The following is a 17,160-nucleotide window of genomic DNA, read 5'->3' on the forward strand; positions in this document are numbered from 1 at the left end:
TTGATAGTTTTTCTGTTGATTGTACACATGGTTTTTCAAGGTTCTTATTACAACTGGTTGGCATTCTACTGGAAGATATCGTTACCAAACAATTGAAAGTGGACATGAATGAGCAGCAACATACTTTCTACTGCCAGGAGCTGGGCACGCTGCTCATGTGCTTAATACATATCTTCAAATCAGGTAATACTTTAAACAACGCCTTGTGTTGTAGCATGTGATGGCAGGATGGTTTTTCAGTTCTGAGACAATTATTGAATGTGTTGAACTACTGAGAAGTAATACATAGGTGCTGAAGACATTCTGCCCTACTCAATATGAAGAACCTCCCAGATTTTGTGCTTGTGCATGCAGAGCACATTTTCCACATTTCTCCTGTCTGTGTGGAACAAAATGTAACTAGTGACTTTTTGTCTCTCCTTTTAATTGTCTAAGAATTTCCAGTCCCAAAATAAAAAGCATTGCTAATTTGTGGCTGTGTTTCTCATGCCTTTTTCTCAATTTGGAGGCTGGTAGGTATGTCCAGGTTTAAAATACTAGGTTACAGACCACTGGTTCAGATTCATGACAAGGTTGGTTACTGTTCTTTGTCATAATTTATACAAACATGAAAAAAACCCCAAAACCCCCCAGATAAAACCAGGAGAATAGGAAAGATAGTACTGTTCCTGCTAGCTAGTCTTGAGCTGCTTTCTTCAGGTTTGGGAATTCTGCCTTAGGTGTCTTCTGCTAGATGTCCAGTCATAGAACTTTAATAATTCCTTAGTCCTTAGGCTGATTCCGTAGTCTTATTTTCCTAATAGCAGCACTATCTTATTTCCTTTTATTCTTTTATTCTTTCTTTATTAAGATTATCCTTTTTGCCTTCTGATTTTCACCTTGCAGCTGAAATCCAACCTTGGATTACAGTAATTTGCTGCAATTTAAAAGGTCTTGGCACAAGTTCATGGTTCTTCATAGGCTTCCTTACAGGTATGCGACAAAGAGCTCTGCATTCCGTGGCCTCATCTGTAAAATGGGAGTTACAGTACTTCACTACTTGGCAGATGCAAATAACAAAAAAAGTGCATACAGAATACTGTTAAACATTTAATGTGATTCTGTGCTCTATTGTGTCCCAACAACCTCTAATCTCTTTTCTTTTCAAGCTCTTTGTACAGAGTTCAGTTATAAAGTCCTTTCTTGAGCAGAACAGAGGGTTTTTTTTTTCCCTCCTGACATTGCTACCAGCTGCCATTTGCAAACATAAGTATTGTAGGTTTAGACTTAAAATAAGTAAAGAAAGTGCTGATGGAAGCATTCTGGGTCTTCAGCTGGTTTCTTTATCAGAGCTCAAATCTTCTGCATTGACTTGATTTAACTTTCAGTAGCTTTACTGCTTTTAGTCTTCAGTGACAGTAATGGGAAGGAACGTGAATGGGGAACCAGTTGGTTTGTGTTGTGAGAATTTGTGCAGCTGTGGTGGATGATGTTTTGTCTTTTGAGTTGTCAGAAGAGAGCTTTGGTTTAAGAAATTGAGTCTTGTAAATCAAGGTTCTTGCCACAAAAACTCCAGGATTGTGAGTGAAGAGGCACAAAATTTGGTGGTAGTTACCAGAGCACTCCTTGATCTTTGTTTTAAGCCTGCTTTAGGGCACAGGACTCTGGATGTAGTGAGTGATAGTCTTTTTTCCTGTGTGTCTGTTACCATAATAACTAAAGTGGGTGTACTATTAACTGCTGTTATGGAGAAACATTTGAAACAAATAACTTATGCCAAGGTGATTTGGAGTAAGTGATTAAATGGTGTCAAGCCAAGACCAATGAAATCAGAATATCAAGCTGGTGATTGAAATCAGGGAAGTGGGTTATTCCACAGTGGGAGCTGGGGATAATGGAAAGGGAAGGCTCAGCTAGTTCTGCTACAATGACTGGCTTCCAAGCTGCACTGTGAGTCTGGCCAGAAGCTATGTAAAGGTTTCCATGCAAAATTAAATATTAAAATACTTAGGAGTGCTAGAATATGTGTATTGCATGATCTCTAGAAATTAATTTAATCTAAGACTACAAATCAACTTTAAGTACTAGTAGCAATGTGGTTAGCCGATACGGTATAACAGGACAGGAGGAAAGTTGTTCAGACACTTTGGCTGTGGTTTCATGTCGTAGCAATTCTCATGAGCATTTAGGCTTGGGGTTAAGTAGGTGCCTGGTTTTGTAATATTTCTATTTTGTTCAGTTAAAATCTCTATAGTTTTTTTGCTCTTTAAATTATATTCTCCTAACTACAGGTGCAGCTTATAGCGATTTGGGTCTGGGAACATAGACTAAATAAAGTCTTCTGTCGTTTTTACCAGTATTCTACTTGGATGTTTTGTCTTCTTGTCCATTATAGTTTTTTTCAAAATGTGAGCATTGCTGACTCCTATGTATTCAACTATAGGAAGCTACCAGACTAGAAATGAACATTTTCAGTGTGCTACTTTGAAGTTAGTAGAAATAAAAAAAGTGTAGATGAAGTGAAAAGCTTAGCATGCAGTGGCTTTTATGACTGTAGAAAGTCACTAGGTGGTGCAGTTACTACAAATGCAGAAAGCTGGAATGGACTAGCACTGGTTTGCTAGTAAGTGGAACCTGAGTTTTAAGACCCAGTTATTTTTCCAATTTTTTGCTGTTTACATTGTGTATTTATCAGTCCTGGGGGCAGCTTAAACTGGCCCACATGGCTGTGGAATTTACAGCTTCATTCTTCTGTATATCTGGCAATGCAAGCAAGCAGTGCTACAGATCTCCTTCATTATTCTCATTGGCTTTTGGTGTCTAACAGGTTCTGAAGTAACCCTTTTTTCCCTAATTTTGTCTTCTCATAGAAACTCAAAAATTCCTGTACCTTTAGACCATTTTAAGTTTGTCTATTTTCCTTGTTTTCCCTCCCTTCATTTTGGCGTATGAATACAGAATCAGCAAATCAGAAAGCAAAATTCAGTTTTTGTGCCGTGTTCCATATGCAGGCTAATGACTTTTCTCCACTTAAAAACATTTACTCTTTGTACTTTTTAGAAATTGGATGGAAGGGTATCAGTTTAGTGTCAACTAAATGTATTTGGGAAGCCCTCACATGAAGTAGGAGGCTTGTAAGTGACCTTCCTTACCATGCAGAATAGTAGTTACAGCATGGTTCTTAATTAGAACTTCTGTGTTTACTTTATAAATGAAATTAAAAAAAAAACAAACAACCCAAACAAAAAATCCTGGTCTGTAATTAACAGTTTTACATTTGGTAAGGCTTTTCATGTATCAGATAAACTTTTTGATGCATGACAGAGAAAAAAATTGAGAAGATAGGTTTCATTACAATTCTAGTCTGATCTAAAGTATTTATTTGCCTGGGAGGTTGTCATTACTGGTTTTACACACTGCCCTTAAGCAAACTCCATGACTTGCCTTACATTTGTAAAATCACTTAGGATATATCTTTCTTCCAGGAACGGTAGTGGCTTACAGAACAAGATTTATATTCTCAGGGTACCCTGAATAATTTTAAAACTTCAGAATTCAGACTGGAGCATAGTTACTCTAATATGCTTTTATTGTTTCCAGGGATGTTTAGAAGAATCACAGCTGCAGCCACCAGACTTTTTACAGGAGATGGATCTGATGGTAGTTTCTATACACTTGAAAGTTTGAGTGACCTTGTTCAGTCCATGATTCCTACACATCCTTCTTTAGTTCTCCTCTGGTGTCAAATCCTGCTTCTTGTCAATTATACCAACTACAACTGGTGGTCAGAAGTGCATCAAACCCCAAAGTAAGATTTGTTTTGGATCCCTAGTAGTAGTAGCGTCTCATAATTATATTTGCTAAAATTATATTTTTTAAAAAATCTAGCCTATTGAATAGTACTCTTTGGATTCTGAAATGAGATAGATAGTTCTGCATTTATTTCAGGTGTATACATATTGTCTGTTCTGATATCAGTATGTCTTTCAAACTAAGGAAACTTGTCCTACACTCAGCTGTTCCTCAAAAGAACTGCCAGGTAATTTTTCCACTTTTAAGGCAAGAAAGGTTCATCTGTTTACTACTTTAATTAAAATTATGGAAATAACTATAACAAAACATTCAGTATTTCATGTTCCTACAGAAACTTCATATTCTACCTTCTAGCAAATAACCAGCCAGTGCAGATGGTATACACTGTTGTGTTTATGAAAATACAATCTGATCAGTATAACTATAGCTATAGTTATATCTGTACTCTGTTCTCAGTGGGTCTATTACTAAATGCTATCAAAACAGTACCATGCTGGTTGATTAGCGTCAAGCACCGTAGTAAGCTCACTTAAGGTTAGTTGTCTGAAGTTTGGAGATGTGGTCTAAAGTGGGTGTTCTCTTGGTCTGAAGTTAGTTCATCTCACCTGTCAGACATTGGAATAATTCATCCTTTAGGGGTAAGGAAGATACCACTGATGTGGGTGGGTATCCCTCTGTGTTAACTGTAGAGGGAGATTAACAACTGAATTGAGACATTTCTGATGCTTGTGCAGTGAATGTTGGGGAAGACTCATCTTGCTCTACAACATGAGTGGATCAATACTTGCTTAAGTGTGAGATTCTTGCCTCAGTTCAGCCTCATGATTTGAAACAATATTATTCTAATTTGAGGAAACTTGACATTTCCAGGCTTAGCAAAGTAGGGCAACTAAAATAGCTAAGGTAACACCTGCTATTTGTTGCAGTTATCTTCTTTGATTTACCAGTATCACCCCTATTTTTTCTGGCTTGGGCATCACTTTCAATCTGACACTTCTTGAGCATTTAGTGTAAACTGGTTTGGCTTGAGAACAAAATACAGTGTTGGGCTCTGTTATCGTACCAGAGCTGTGATAGCCCATGTTCCTTTTAAATAACCTGTTCAGGTGATCTTCAGACTGTCCAAGGAAGTAATAAGCAAGGAACAAAAAAGTGATACTACAATTATTAGAAAGTAAAGAGCTGATGGAAAGCCAAGTGTCTACTTCAAAGCGGTATAATGTTTGACTGAAGTTTCTAGGAAAATAAATATTATGTAAGGACATTAGTAGCATATTCAGAGCAATTTCACTGTTAATGTTTCAGTAGCCATAGTAATAAAATACGGTAATAAAATAGTAACAAAATATAATGTGCTTCTTGCAGGAGACACAGTCTTTCTACTACTAAATTGCTTAGCCCTCAGATATCTGGAGACAGTGATGAATCGGATTCAGAATCTAAACGTGGCATGTGCAATCGAGAGATAGTGAGAAGAGGAGCACTCATTCTTTTTTGTGACTATGTTGTAAGTTTTGAATTATGAATTTTCTAACTGTAGTTTGAGTTATTTTATTATGCTGACAGTCTTTTATTACCGATCTGCATTAACTGAATCTGACTGGTTCACAAGTGAAAAATGAAGACTTGTAAAACTAGTCATTTTATTTCCAGGTGGTGCTTCTGTAAGCTCCCCTGTATGACCTCCTTTGGCTTTTTTTTTCTATTCTGAACTGAGAATTCTCTTGACTTGTAAAGGATACCTGGTAGCTAATAGAATTGTCTGCTGGGTATCATATCCCTTACTTGTGAGCTGCTAGGAGAACACTAAATAGTGTCAGCCTTCCCAATGTCAGTAGCAGTGCACAGCATCTAGGAGATGACAAATTTCTGTCTCTGTACCTCAAGAGGAGAGGTTTTACACTAAGATTTAACTTCCATTTTGGCTGTCTAATGAGAGCAGTTCCTGTGGCTTTGGCCTCTTGCTGCCTCAATATCTAATATCTAGTATTGCACTTCGGTTTGCATTGCAGAGCAGTTTTGGGGCAAGCAAACTGCATTCCTTTCAGATTCAACTAAACCAAAAGCTGTGTTTAAGAAGCACTTCAGGGTCAAATGGATGTTCAGTCACCAGAGTCAGATTAGAGGTAGTCCATGGTAAAACCTTCCAAAACATCTTTACTGGGGAGTGTCAGCCTTTCAGCATCACCTACAGGTCTTTTCATGCTGCATTGCACTGCTTGTTGGTATACACATAACCTCCGCAGGTGTAAAATTAATTATTGACAGATCTCTTTGGATTTGCTTTCCAGAAATTATCCATCTTCTGTTTGAGGCCAGTAGTAATAAGAAATCTTCAAAAAGAAGCCTAAATGAAAATCACATTTTACAAGAATACTGTGTGTTGTCATGTTTATTTCAAATATCATTTCATCACAAGTGGCATCTTTTGAATCAGTCTTCTCGATTTACTTGTTTCTAAACTGGATTTTTAGTGTTTTAAAAAAATAATTTACAAATTAATTATAAATATCTTAATTTGCAACAAGACTAAAAGCATCTGTAAAATTTTTTCATGTAAAAATAATGGTGGTGATATTAAAATATAGACTCTTATGCCATTTTTTAAAAATAGCTATCAGAATTATATATGTAAAACTTCATGTTGTCAGATAAAGTTTTTAGTAATTAAACACTTAACTTGGGTGTTACTGAAACCAGACTGTAATTTTTTCCCCTTTTAGTGTCAAAACCTACATGATTCAGAACACTTGACCTGGCTTATTGTGAATCATGTTCAGGACCTGATTAACCTGTCCCATGAGCCTCCAGTACAAGACTTCATTAGTGCTGTTCACAGGAATTCTGCAGCCAGTGGTCTCTTCATCCAGGCCATTCAATCACGGTGTGAGAATCTTGCAGCTGTAAGTTTAACTTTTTGACTTTATTCTTTAAAAAAAGTCACTTGTATTTCAGCAAAAGTGTAACTGATAAATATGCAAATTCTGACATTTCTGGGTCATTTATCAACTTCTGATTTTATTTTTAAAAATGCAAGCAGTGAACCTTATATTATATTAGCAACTTCAGGATCAGATGTATTCTAATCCATCAAATCTATGAATTCAAGTAGAGTTGGTTAAGCCGCTTTTCTTCCTTCCTGGGTATTATCCCCACATAATAAATATCTGCAGGGTGAATTAAAGCTGTAACTTTCATCTTTGATTTCGGTACCTTGGTAGCATAAATATCAGAACTACTAACTACAGAGGCAGGACTAGGAATTAGTCCATCTCCATAGAGCCTAAAAACATGAAAGTGATTTGCAAGCTCGTGCCTTCCCCATTGATCTGCTCCACAAGTTGTAGACTCTTGGTGAGGGAAATACTGCTTCAGAAATTCAGTGTATGATTTCTGTTGATTATTTTAGTTTTCAAATTAAGTGGAGTGGATGAAGTTTTATAGCAATGTAAGGCTGTATGCATCCCTTCTAGTCTTGGGAACTCACTAGGTGGGAAATGCCATTTGCTGGCTTTCTCTAGAGCTAACGGTGGGAGATGCTACCGCCTCATAATGTTTCTTGTCTCTTGCCATTGTCTCTGTGCAAATCTAGTGCAACTGCATTAGTGCTTTAGGCGTGTGAATAAAACACTTTCAAGTTAGGTGAGATGAATCTGGGCTTTAGTGTCTGAGAATCAGTAGAATGAATGAACTAAACATGTTTGAATGGAAGATGTAGTCATTCTGTGAAATGTTTGGTGATTATCAGAAAAATCAGTAAAACAGCTGGTATTTACAGTCTGCTCTAAAACAAGATTGGTTCCGCAAGTCAAACTAGTTTGTGTTTCTCCCTTTAGATTATGGGTGCTGAAGTGGTGCTCATATTTAAAAAAAAAACAAAAAACAAACCCCAAACAAACAAAAAAAAACAAACACAAAAAACCTTTGCACCCCTTTAATCCTGTGTAGCTGTCACTGTTTCTATGATGAAACATGTGCTTAAAAACATCTCTAATGCTTATCTGGTTTTCTGTACTGTCTCATCTTGATTATGCTCATGTTCCTAACCTTCTTCCAGCAAGAGCTGGAATCAAGCTGGAAACAGATCCTCACTGTTTTAAGTTTTCTACAATTCCACTTAAGTGTCTCTAGCTTTTTTCCCTAAAAGTTTTGCTCCCTACTTTTTGCTTATTCTTTGTAAGAGTAAGCTTTTACAGTTAAACGTCGAACAACTTACTGTTCATATTAATTAACCCAGTAACTCAAACCTAATAATATATAGATTATAATATTGAACAGCTATTTGTCTGCTATAGTTTTTTCTAAATGCCTTTCCCTTTAGCTTTAAGATCTTTGTATTCCAATTGACTGGGGGTTTTTTTTGTCCTTCTGTTTTGTTTTGTTTCAACATCTAGCCCACAACTCTGAAGAAGACTTTACAGTGCTTAGAAGGAATACATCTTAGCCAGTCTGGGGCTGTCTTAACATTATACGTTGATAAGCTTTTGTGTACTCCATTCCGTGTGCTTGCTCGCATGGTTGACACACTGGCTTGTCGTCGGGTAGAAATGCTTTTGGCTGCAACTTTACAGGTAAAGATAAATATATTCATTTGTAAATAAGATTGGGTAATGCCAGCAATATAATCAAGTGTAATGATTTAAAGAGCACCAAAATATGATGATGATGTTTAAGTGATTACGTTGGAAAGGAAATTTTATTTAATACATAGATATGCAAATGTTTACATTTTACCTTATCTGCCTATAATTTTCCTAATCTCTTCAAAGTACCTGTGGGTATTTTACTTATATCTGTCCTATAAAATTCTTGTGACTCTTTCCTATAGAACAGCATTACTCAGTTACCAGTTGAAGAACTGGATAGAATTCAGGAATATCTTCAAAACAGTGGATTAGCGACAAGGTAAATTATTCACCAATACATGTTAAAATGCCAGAGTAAGTAAAGTTCTAGTACTAGTTGTGTTAACTCTTTTTTCCTACGTTTGGGTTTTTCCTTAAAGGTAAGATAGTGGGTCCTTTACAGAGGTAAAGCAGGATTAAAGCCTCTCTTATGAGATGCAGGCATATTCTGGCATGAGGACAGACATGTTGGCTGAGTTGAATTTGCAATATATTCAAGAATTAAAGCAAGCTAAAGGCTTGAAGACATCAAATTCTCTACCACATCCCACTCAGTATTCAACTTTTGAGAGTCAGTAACCACAGATTAATTCTGTGACAAAAACTACATTACTACATCACTGAAAACAGCTTTATTTTGTTAAAAATTTAGCAAATTTGGTGAGTCCAAGCTAAGTGGGTTTGTTTCTTGGTGGCTTGATTTTTTGTTTCTTTTCTTTCCCCCAGACAACTGTGTTAAGTTTTAACTGTTTAGTCTCCTAGCTGTTTAAACGGCTGTTCTAAAAACGAGCAAATTATTCAGTTTTTGATAAAGCTCTATTTAATGTTGGAAAGAGCCTAATTTACTACCCTTGAGGTTATTGTTTGCATTTCATGCTTAAGCACATACAAATTTTAAATCTAAATTTTTGTCTTTATTGCTGATGGTGCTGAGTTCACTTGTTTGGTGATAGCTGGTGAAATTTGCAGTTTTGCATCATATGACTGCATATACCCAATAAAGAACTTAAGACCCTACTGCTTTTCTCTCCCAGGATTAGAATTGGCTTACTGGATGTCCTTCTATTTTTAAATGACACTCAGTTTTGTGTAAATTAGCTCTCTGCTGATGTGTTCTTCTATTTTCAGACACCAAAGACTTTACTCGCTCTTGGATAGGTTTCGTCTTATGGTAGCACCAGACACAACTAGTCCTTCACCTCTGGTTACCTCACACCCACTAGATGGAGAAGACCAACCAGCTTTAGAGAATGTAATTCTAGACAAAGTAAGATTATGTTTAGAAAGAGTCACTAAAAGTGCCTTGGCTGTAAAGAAGCTTTTGCTCATTACAAAATATTTAAATACAGCTTATTTTTGCTATGCAGTTAAAGTTCTCAGAATTTTCAGTGAATCTCAAATATGGTTCAGTGAACGATTTTCATATGTGTTGGCTGACTGTTGAACTTAGGATGAATAATTAGCACATGCATAGATATTTGTTATGGTGTCAGTGCTGTGAAGAACTACCAAGTTTTGTTTATTTGCGTAACTTTAATGGAAAGGTTTATATAAGGTCCAGTAGAAACAGATAGATACTCTTGTTTTCTTGATGTGTTTACTGCAATGATCAGCTTTGTTCATTTGCTGAAAGCTGTTGGTTCTCTCTTGGAAATTAAGTATTACTTCTCAGTTTCCACTTCTCAGCTTTAAATTACTTTCAGAGGCAATCATGACTGCGTAACTGTTTCTGTCTTTCATGTACTTAGATGCATTTATTTCAAAGTAGGGTGGGAGGCTAAGAGCAAGCCTTTTGGGGCTTTTGTTTTCCTTTCTTTCTTGTTTGTCCCATGGCACAGATAATTTTTCCTTCTCATTCCTTTGTCTTCTGCAGTGATACGCGATAATAGGGAACATATGTAACTGAGTTGGCAGAAATTACTTGATTAGCTGACAGTTTGGAGGAGACTGAGTAGTCAAGGAACCCATTGACTTAGAGAGATTGAGAGCTACTTAGACAGCAGGAGGAAACACTGTTTGTACCCGGAAACTATCTACCCATAGCTTTCTGCCTTCAAATTAAGCAAAACATCTCCTTCCTCTGTAACTGTAAATCCTGCACAAAGTAGTTTTTGTATGCTTCCTCCACAACCCCTACATAGTTCATAGAACCATAGAATGTCTCAAGTTGGAAGGGACCCTTAAGGTTCAAGTCTAAATCCCTGCTCCTCGCAGGACTACCTAAAACTAAACCATATGACTAAGAACATTGTCCAGACGCTCCTTGAACTGATGGGCTTAGTTGCATTCTAACTAATATCAGCAAATTCAGGTTGTCCCCTTCTGAGAAAGAAAACACAGAAAAGGGATAATTGAGGCTCTTTATATTCCTTAGTCAAATTAGTTATATTATTGACTAATTCCTGTAGGCTCACTGCTAATAATTTGAGGAGTAAATTTTCAGTAATACGCGATGTTCTTCATTTATTTCAGTGAGTGATAAAAGATAGATATTATCTTCATCTGTTGATTTATTTGAATCTGAAGACTTTTCTTCCTTGAATATAGTATTGGGTTTTTTGCTAACGTTATGTTTGTGTAACAACTGAGTATTGCTGTTTTTTTTCTAGATAGTCCACTCAGCTTTGGGATCCTAATAGATCCCAAAGCTATATGTTAAGCTTCTTTTTTCCTTGTTTCCTGTCTGGACTCTAGAAATAAACAACTTGCCAGTGAATATACACTGGTCTAGTTTAAGGTGGTCCATTCACCAGTTGTCTGTTTTGCCTTGCTTTTTTCTTTGAGTTTTTTTTGATGTTAATGTGGCCTAGTGATCTCTTAAATGGACCACAATTCAATGCCAAGGAGCAATTTCTCCCCTGCCCCCATGAACTTGTATTGCCTTCTGAAAACAAATATGTAATAAATTTCTTTTTTTAATTATTAAAGGACTGGTATGTGTCACTAGTGAGGTCACAGTGTTGCATCAAGTCTGACTCAGCACTTCTAGAAGGCGCAGAGCTGGTAAATAGGATTCCTCAGCCTGACCTGAACTCCTTCATGACGAGCAAGGTAACTTTGTCAGATGAAACACAGTCAGCTGAAGAGGATGTGATTATTTCTATTGTTTTTATTGGCAGTATTGATAGATTAGATTCTTAAACATAAACACCTCAAATTCATGTAATATTGATAATTCACTTCTTGAATTTCAGTTCATTTTGGAAACTAGAATAGTAGATATGTTTCATTTCTGTGTGTAGCAATGCTGCTAATAGTAGCTTTCTAGTAGTACAGGTTGGGTGTATAGAGTGGAAGTGAAGGTTTGTTCTTGTATTGCAATCACAATAATCCAGTTTTACCATTTTACATAATCTTCTCGTTTTGCCATACAGTTTCATACAAGGCCATGTTTCTGTAACCTTTTAAATATCTGTGCTGTGCTAGGTGGCTTGCAATATGCCCCTAACAGGCCACAGATAATAAATCTGGCGTAAAGGACAACTTCTATCTATGACTTCGTTTTCTAAGAGTGTTTTTTGTTCACATTATCTACGTCGCATTTGCTGCAGGTATGCAGAAATAATAATGGGAAACTTTTTTAAAAATACTTTTGTTTAAATAATTTGTTTGAAAACTTATTACTTGATTCCTTGTACATAGATAATCCTTAAGCTTTATTCACATATTGTTCTGAAAATTGGAAATGTGTATTGATTTTTCTTTCAAGTACAGTAGTGTTTGGAATTCAAATGTGGAACAAATATGGGCTTAATTGTGGTATTGTTACACCACAATAGAGCAAAGGTCATAATAACAAGTTAGTTAATTAGTAAACTGTTAATTTACCACCATAATATTATGCCAGAGTAGTGCTGTCAGATACTTAACTTCTCTTTAAAAGCAATTTCTTTGCTTTTTATTTACTGTTTGATTTCAGGAATTCAACCTAAGTTTATTAGCACCTTGTTTAAGCCTTGGCATGAATGAAATCTCAAGAGACCAGAAGAGCAGCTTCTTTGAAACAGCTCGGAGGGTAACGCTGGATCATGTGTCTACCACTGTACAAAACCTTCCTGCCAACCACCAGGTTTTTCAACCACTATTGCCAAGTGAACCATCAGCCTACTGGAAAAAATTAAGCGATATCTTTGGTAATAGAAATAATGGGTTTTTCTAAGTTTATTCTCTCCTCTGCAAAGGTACTGTCAGGTGTCTTGTGAATACATGAACTTACTATTTAAAAGAATCAAGATACCTGGCATAAAAGTGCTTGTGAAGTAATTCTGAAAAACATTTCTTGAGGGGAAAAACTTAGACTGCTAGATTTCATCCAGTCTTATTTTATAGGAGATGAGGCGATGTATCAATCTATGATGACACTTTGTCGTGCACTGGCGCAGTATTTGTTGTTACTCTCAAAACTGCCAGCTGGGCTCCGTGTTCCTCCTGACAAAGAGGATGATATCCTGAAATTCGTTGTTATGTCAGTAGAGGTAAGAAACTACAGCATAATTAAAGATGTGATGAAACATTGGGAGAAGGAACAATTTTTGACTTAAACTGATCACCACCAAGTAACTTTTGATCTGGGCAATTTTCTTGTCTTAACTGTAGAAATTTCTTAAGTGGTTATTTTATTTGACCTGTGCTAGTAAATTAGATGGCTTATAGGACAAGGGCAGCTTTTTACAAGAAGAGGTTGACGGAATGGTGGAATGATCTTGGCATTTGGGAGAATGGTCCTGCAATGATTTTTGGGACCCTGAATAAACAGTATATAATGCTCATAAGTTTCTTGTTCTTAAAATGTTATCTCAGGAAAAAAAATGAATACAACTTGCTAATAAAACTTTACATATTGCTGAGTTAAAAAAAAAACAAACCACCTTTGGTTATAAGTTGTTCTGTTGTGAGAATTTGCTATTAATGGGAATGTCTGGGATTTTTTTTTTTTTTTTTTTTTTTGCACAGGCACTATCGTGGCATTTAGTGCATGACCAGATTCCATTAAGTGTAGATCTTCAAGCTGCTCTGGATTGTTGTTGTCTGACATTACAGCAGCCTAGTCTCTGGAATTTGCTGGCTTCTGCAGCTAATGTGACATATGCTTGCTCCTTAATTAATTGCATTAGATTTATCATAGAAGCAGGTGAGTCCAATTTGAACAGCTATGAGAAAATTTTCTTAATAAATTTTCAGTCATCACTGATCAAATGCTAGGTGTCTGGAATATTTCCTCTGAGTCCCTTCTAATTATTTCTTTGGCAAACTTATTCTTACTGCTTCAATTTCTTATTTAAAATTTTGTGTTTGCTTTTCAACTTGGCAGATGCCTTGGAGATGTTAAGTATTTGACTACTATGTGGTTTTGAGGAGAAAAATGGAACAGGAGATATGTAATGGCTGTATCTTTTAAATATTTTTGTCTAATCCAGTTGCTGTTGAACCTGGTAGTCAACTACTTAGTCCTGAAAGAAGGAAGAATACTTCAAAAGGCTTAAGTGAAGGTGAAGTTGATTCAAATGCGCAGAGTAAGTAAACGGTGGATTCCACTTCTGCCTTAAACTTTCACTGAATAAATATTTATAGGTACCCTTCCCATTACTATTTTTTTAACAATGACAGTTCAAGACCTTATTTGTGTTTGGTAAATGTTTATTAAATATGGGTTGACATTTTTAACAGGTATAGTTGTTTTTTCTTGAAAGTTAAGTGTTAATGCAGATTTTTCTTTTGGGGGTTTGTGTTAGCTCACCGCAGACTGCGGTGCACACTGCAGACTGAGCTTTTTGAAGTGTTGTGGGATTTTTAAATTTCATGTGGGAGAGGTAGAATTGTTAATATTTCTTCTGAAGAATGGCAGATTCGTTACATGCCCTTCTACAGTATGTGGGAGCATTATGTTGAGGTGAAGGTCAAGTGTAGTCCTTGAGTGTGGATAGCATTGTCTTCCATATCCAGTTGTGCTGGTACAGTAAAATACTGCTTCCATCTACAGAAATCAGCTGCTTGTCAGATTTAGCATAGATCCAGCTATGAGACTGTTTTCTCATAAAACAGATTAATTTGGTCACTCTAAATTCTCACAAATGGTCTGTTCAATGTGGCCTTTTCTTGCTGGGGTTAGCATGTGAGCTGCTCTGCTGACAGATCTCAGGTACTGGTAATCCTCCAGCATTGAGACTGGCAAGCAATGCAAGCCATTGTGGGGAGGGCGGTAGTAGTACTCTTCAACCAGCTGAAATACTGCAGAATATTTCTTCATATACATCCTTACTGTGGTTTTGTCCTTCTTAGTCGACATACTCTTTCGTTAAGCATTTTTTTGTTTTCCTGTATCTTTTTAAATTGTGTCTTTTGAATAGATTCATAAAACTAAATTTCTTTTTCTCCCAACAAAGAAACTAAACACATCACTGCAGCTTGTGAAATGGTAGCTGAGATGGTAGAATGCTTACAGACTGTCTTGGCACTGGGGCACAAAAGAAACAGCAGTATCCCGGCGTTTCTTACTCCTGTCCTCAAGAACATCATCATCAGTTTAGCAAGGCTGCCTCTAGTGAACAGTTACACAAGAGTACCTCCGTTGGTATGTTCATTATGCTTTTTTTTCAGGACTTTAAGAGCTATTCAGCAACTTTTTGACAACCAAACGTGGTGCTGCATTTTAAGTTTACATCAGTAGAACTTCAACCTTTAGCTAGTTTGATCAGCCAGATTGTCTTTTTAAACACTGAGTAGCAAACTACTGTAAAAATATCAAATAAGAGCTCACTTGGGAATCAGAGATTTGATTACAAAGGAGTGTAGTCAATCCTTACATTCTTACGTGAAAGAATGTCCAGTTGGTAGTTTAAGAAAGGAAGAGCAAGTGGTGACTTGGGTGCTTTGTTAGGGAAATATTTCCTGGAAAGGGAGCAAAATCTACACCACTAATTTCTTTATGACAGCTGAACAGACAAATTCATTTTTTTGTCATGCTAAGCACCACAATGATGCTACGGTGCTGAGAAGTCTGAATTAGTGTCTGGACTAACGTAGGTACCATACCACGTGTGGGGTACCGTACCATGGTAATCCATGCAGATACTTTTGGATTACATATTATCGTTCTTTCCTAATGCATCTTAGATCTTTTGGACAAGGTATTTCAACTGTTTCTTTTTGGCTGATGTAACATGGATTTAAGAACACCTTCTGATTACCTCCAGGTATTGTTAGTACTGTGAAACGACTTTGTTTTGTTGAACTTCAAAACCATTATCAGAAACATTTCTAGGTGCTTATCAGGTAGAGCAAAAGGGGGTTTCCCTGATATGTGCAAGGCCATTTCTCCAGCCTTTCTCTGTTTCTCAGCAGTCTTGTTTTAGAGAGGATGTCAAAAGATACGAATTTTTTTTTGAGATGTTTTTGCCCACTCTTAGTTGGATCTTTGTGCTTTTTCAGGCATCAATAGTATATGATCTATTTTCCCTGAATTGCCTTTCAGGGTAATTTCTGCACAATTTAGGAGTCACTTGGCACTTAAATTCTAAACTGAAATATATGACAGCAACTTACTTGCTTTCATATCCAAACTTGGACAGTAGGATTTCTCATAGTAACAAATATGCAAAAACCACCCAAAAATTAGAAATACAATATAAAATGTTTTAGCTGTGTTAGATATTTAATCTTTCACTAAGTTTTTTTGTGTTTGGAGAATTATTTTATCTACTGATGTCTCATTGCTTTTGAGTGATGCATGTATATTTATAGCTGTCATGTTAATAATATTCCTGTTTTGGTTAAGTAGGCTTTCTTTATATTCCTTCAGGTCTGGAAATTAGGCTGGTCCCCAAAGCCTTCAGGTGACTTTGGCACAGTTTTTCCTGAAATACCCGTGGAATTTCTTCAAGAAAAAGAAATCTTTAAGGAGTTCATCTATCGCATTAATACACTTGGTATGTACAAAATTAAAAAATAATACAGTTGGCTCTTACTGGGCATTTACCTATTTTGTGGAGTTACTGAATAACTGAATCTGGTACCATTTGTTTACTTCTGTTGCTTTTGTGGAAGGGGAATAATATTTCAGAGCAGGTTAGTAGTTGTGCTGCAATAATTCTTACATTTTGCTCAATGCAGAGAAAAATTATAAGTTAGAAATAAAGCTAAAAACTATTCCAATTCAGGGAGGTGATTTCAGTGCGCTCATACAGAATGGCCACTTGTTTTCTGGAGCATATATTTGACAGTATTTTTGAGAATATTTTGCTTCCCCTCTTTTTTTTTTTATTCATGCATAGTATAGAAATAGAATTTAGTGCCACACTCTCAGTATTTTAAATGAGATGCTGTCACTTTAAAGCTTCTGGATATGTCAAGGTTTACTGAATGAGAGCAGCGCAGCTTAAGAGTTCAAGTATTTGTTAACAGATGAGTTTGTCAAGTGTAATGCATCAAATTTTCTATATCCTTCTTTGGTGGTTTTTGTGGGTTTTTGGAGTTTTTTTGGTAGGTGTTCGTCCCCTCCCCTGCCCACAATCTTACAGGTTAATATTTGACTGACTTGTGGTGTGGCACTAATTTCTGTTTGATCACTATGCCTGAGATGACACTCTCACTTTCATTCTTTAGATATCATTAATATAAAAACTGCAAGGTATTAGTCAGGAATCCTCTGCAGTCTTTTCTAGGTAAAAATCTTTTTGGAAAAACTTTTTGAGAAATGCTTGAATTATAATGGCCTGTTCTAGGCAATTCAGTAATTTTGCTTTTA

At 36.3% G+C, this 17,160-nt stretch overlaps 1 protein-coding gene across 2 annotated transcripts in view; it reads left to right on the forward strand.

The window, feature by feature from the left end:
• The window catches only part of HTT (huntingtin), an 87,809-nt gene that overhangs the window by 50,892 nt on the left and 19,757 nt on the right, over positions 1-17,160 (forward strand). For both annotated transcript variants that reach the window (XM_064449036.1, XM_064449037.1), the window contains 14 exons: positions 41-183; positions 3,580-3,787; positions 5,158-5,299; positions 6,516-6,695; positions 8,187-8,363; positions 8,621-8,697; positions 9,546-9,684; positions 11,346-11,468; positions 12,337-12,550; positions 12,747-12,892; positions 13,371-13,548; positions 13,835-13,930; positions 14,801-14,988; positions 16,216-16,342. In XM_064449036.1, the coding sequence (XP_064305106.1) occupies positions 41-183; positions 3,580-3,787; positions 5,158-5,299; positions 6,516-6,695; positions 8,187-8,363; positions 8,621-8,697; positions 9,546-9,684; positions 11,346-11,468; positions 12,337-12,550; positions 12,747-12,892; positions 13,371-13,548; positions 13,835-13,930; positions 14,801-14,988; positions 16,216-16,342 (2,138 nt within the window). The remainder of the gene's footprint in view (positions 1-40; positions 184-3,579; positions 3,788-5,157; positions 5,300-6,515; positions 6,696-8,186; positions 8,364-8,620; positions 8,698-9,545; positions 9,685-11,345; positions 11,469-12,336; positions 12,551-12,746; positions 12,893-13,370; positions 13,549-13,834; positions 13,931-14,800; positions 14,989-16,215; positions 16,343-17,160) is intronic.

Source organism: Phalacrocorax carbo, chromosome 4 (genome assembly GCF_963921805.1).
Source record: "Phalacrocorax carbo chromosome 4, bPhaCar2.1, whole genome shotgun sequence".
Taxonomy (NCBI): Eukaryota; Metazoa; Chordata; class Aves; order Suliformes; family Phalacrocoracidae; genus Phalacrocorax; species Phalacrocorax carbo.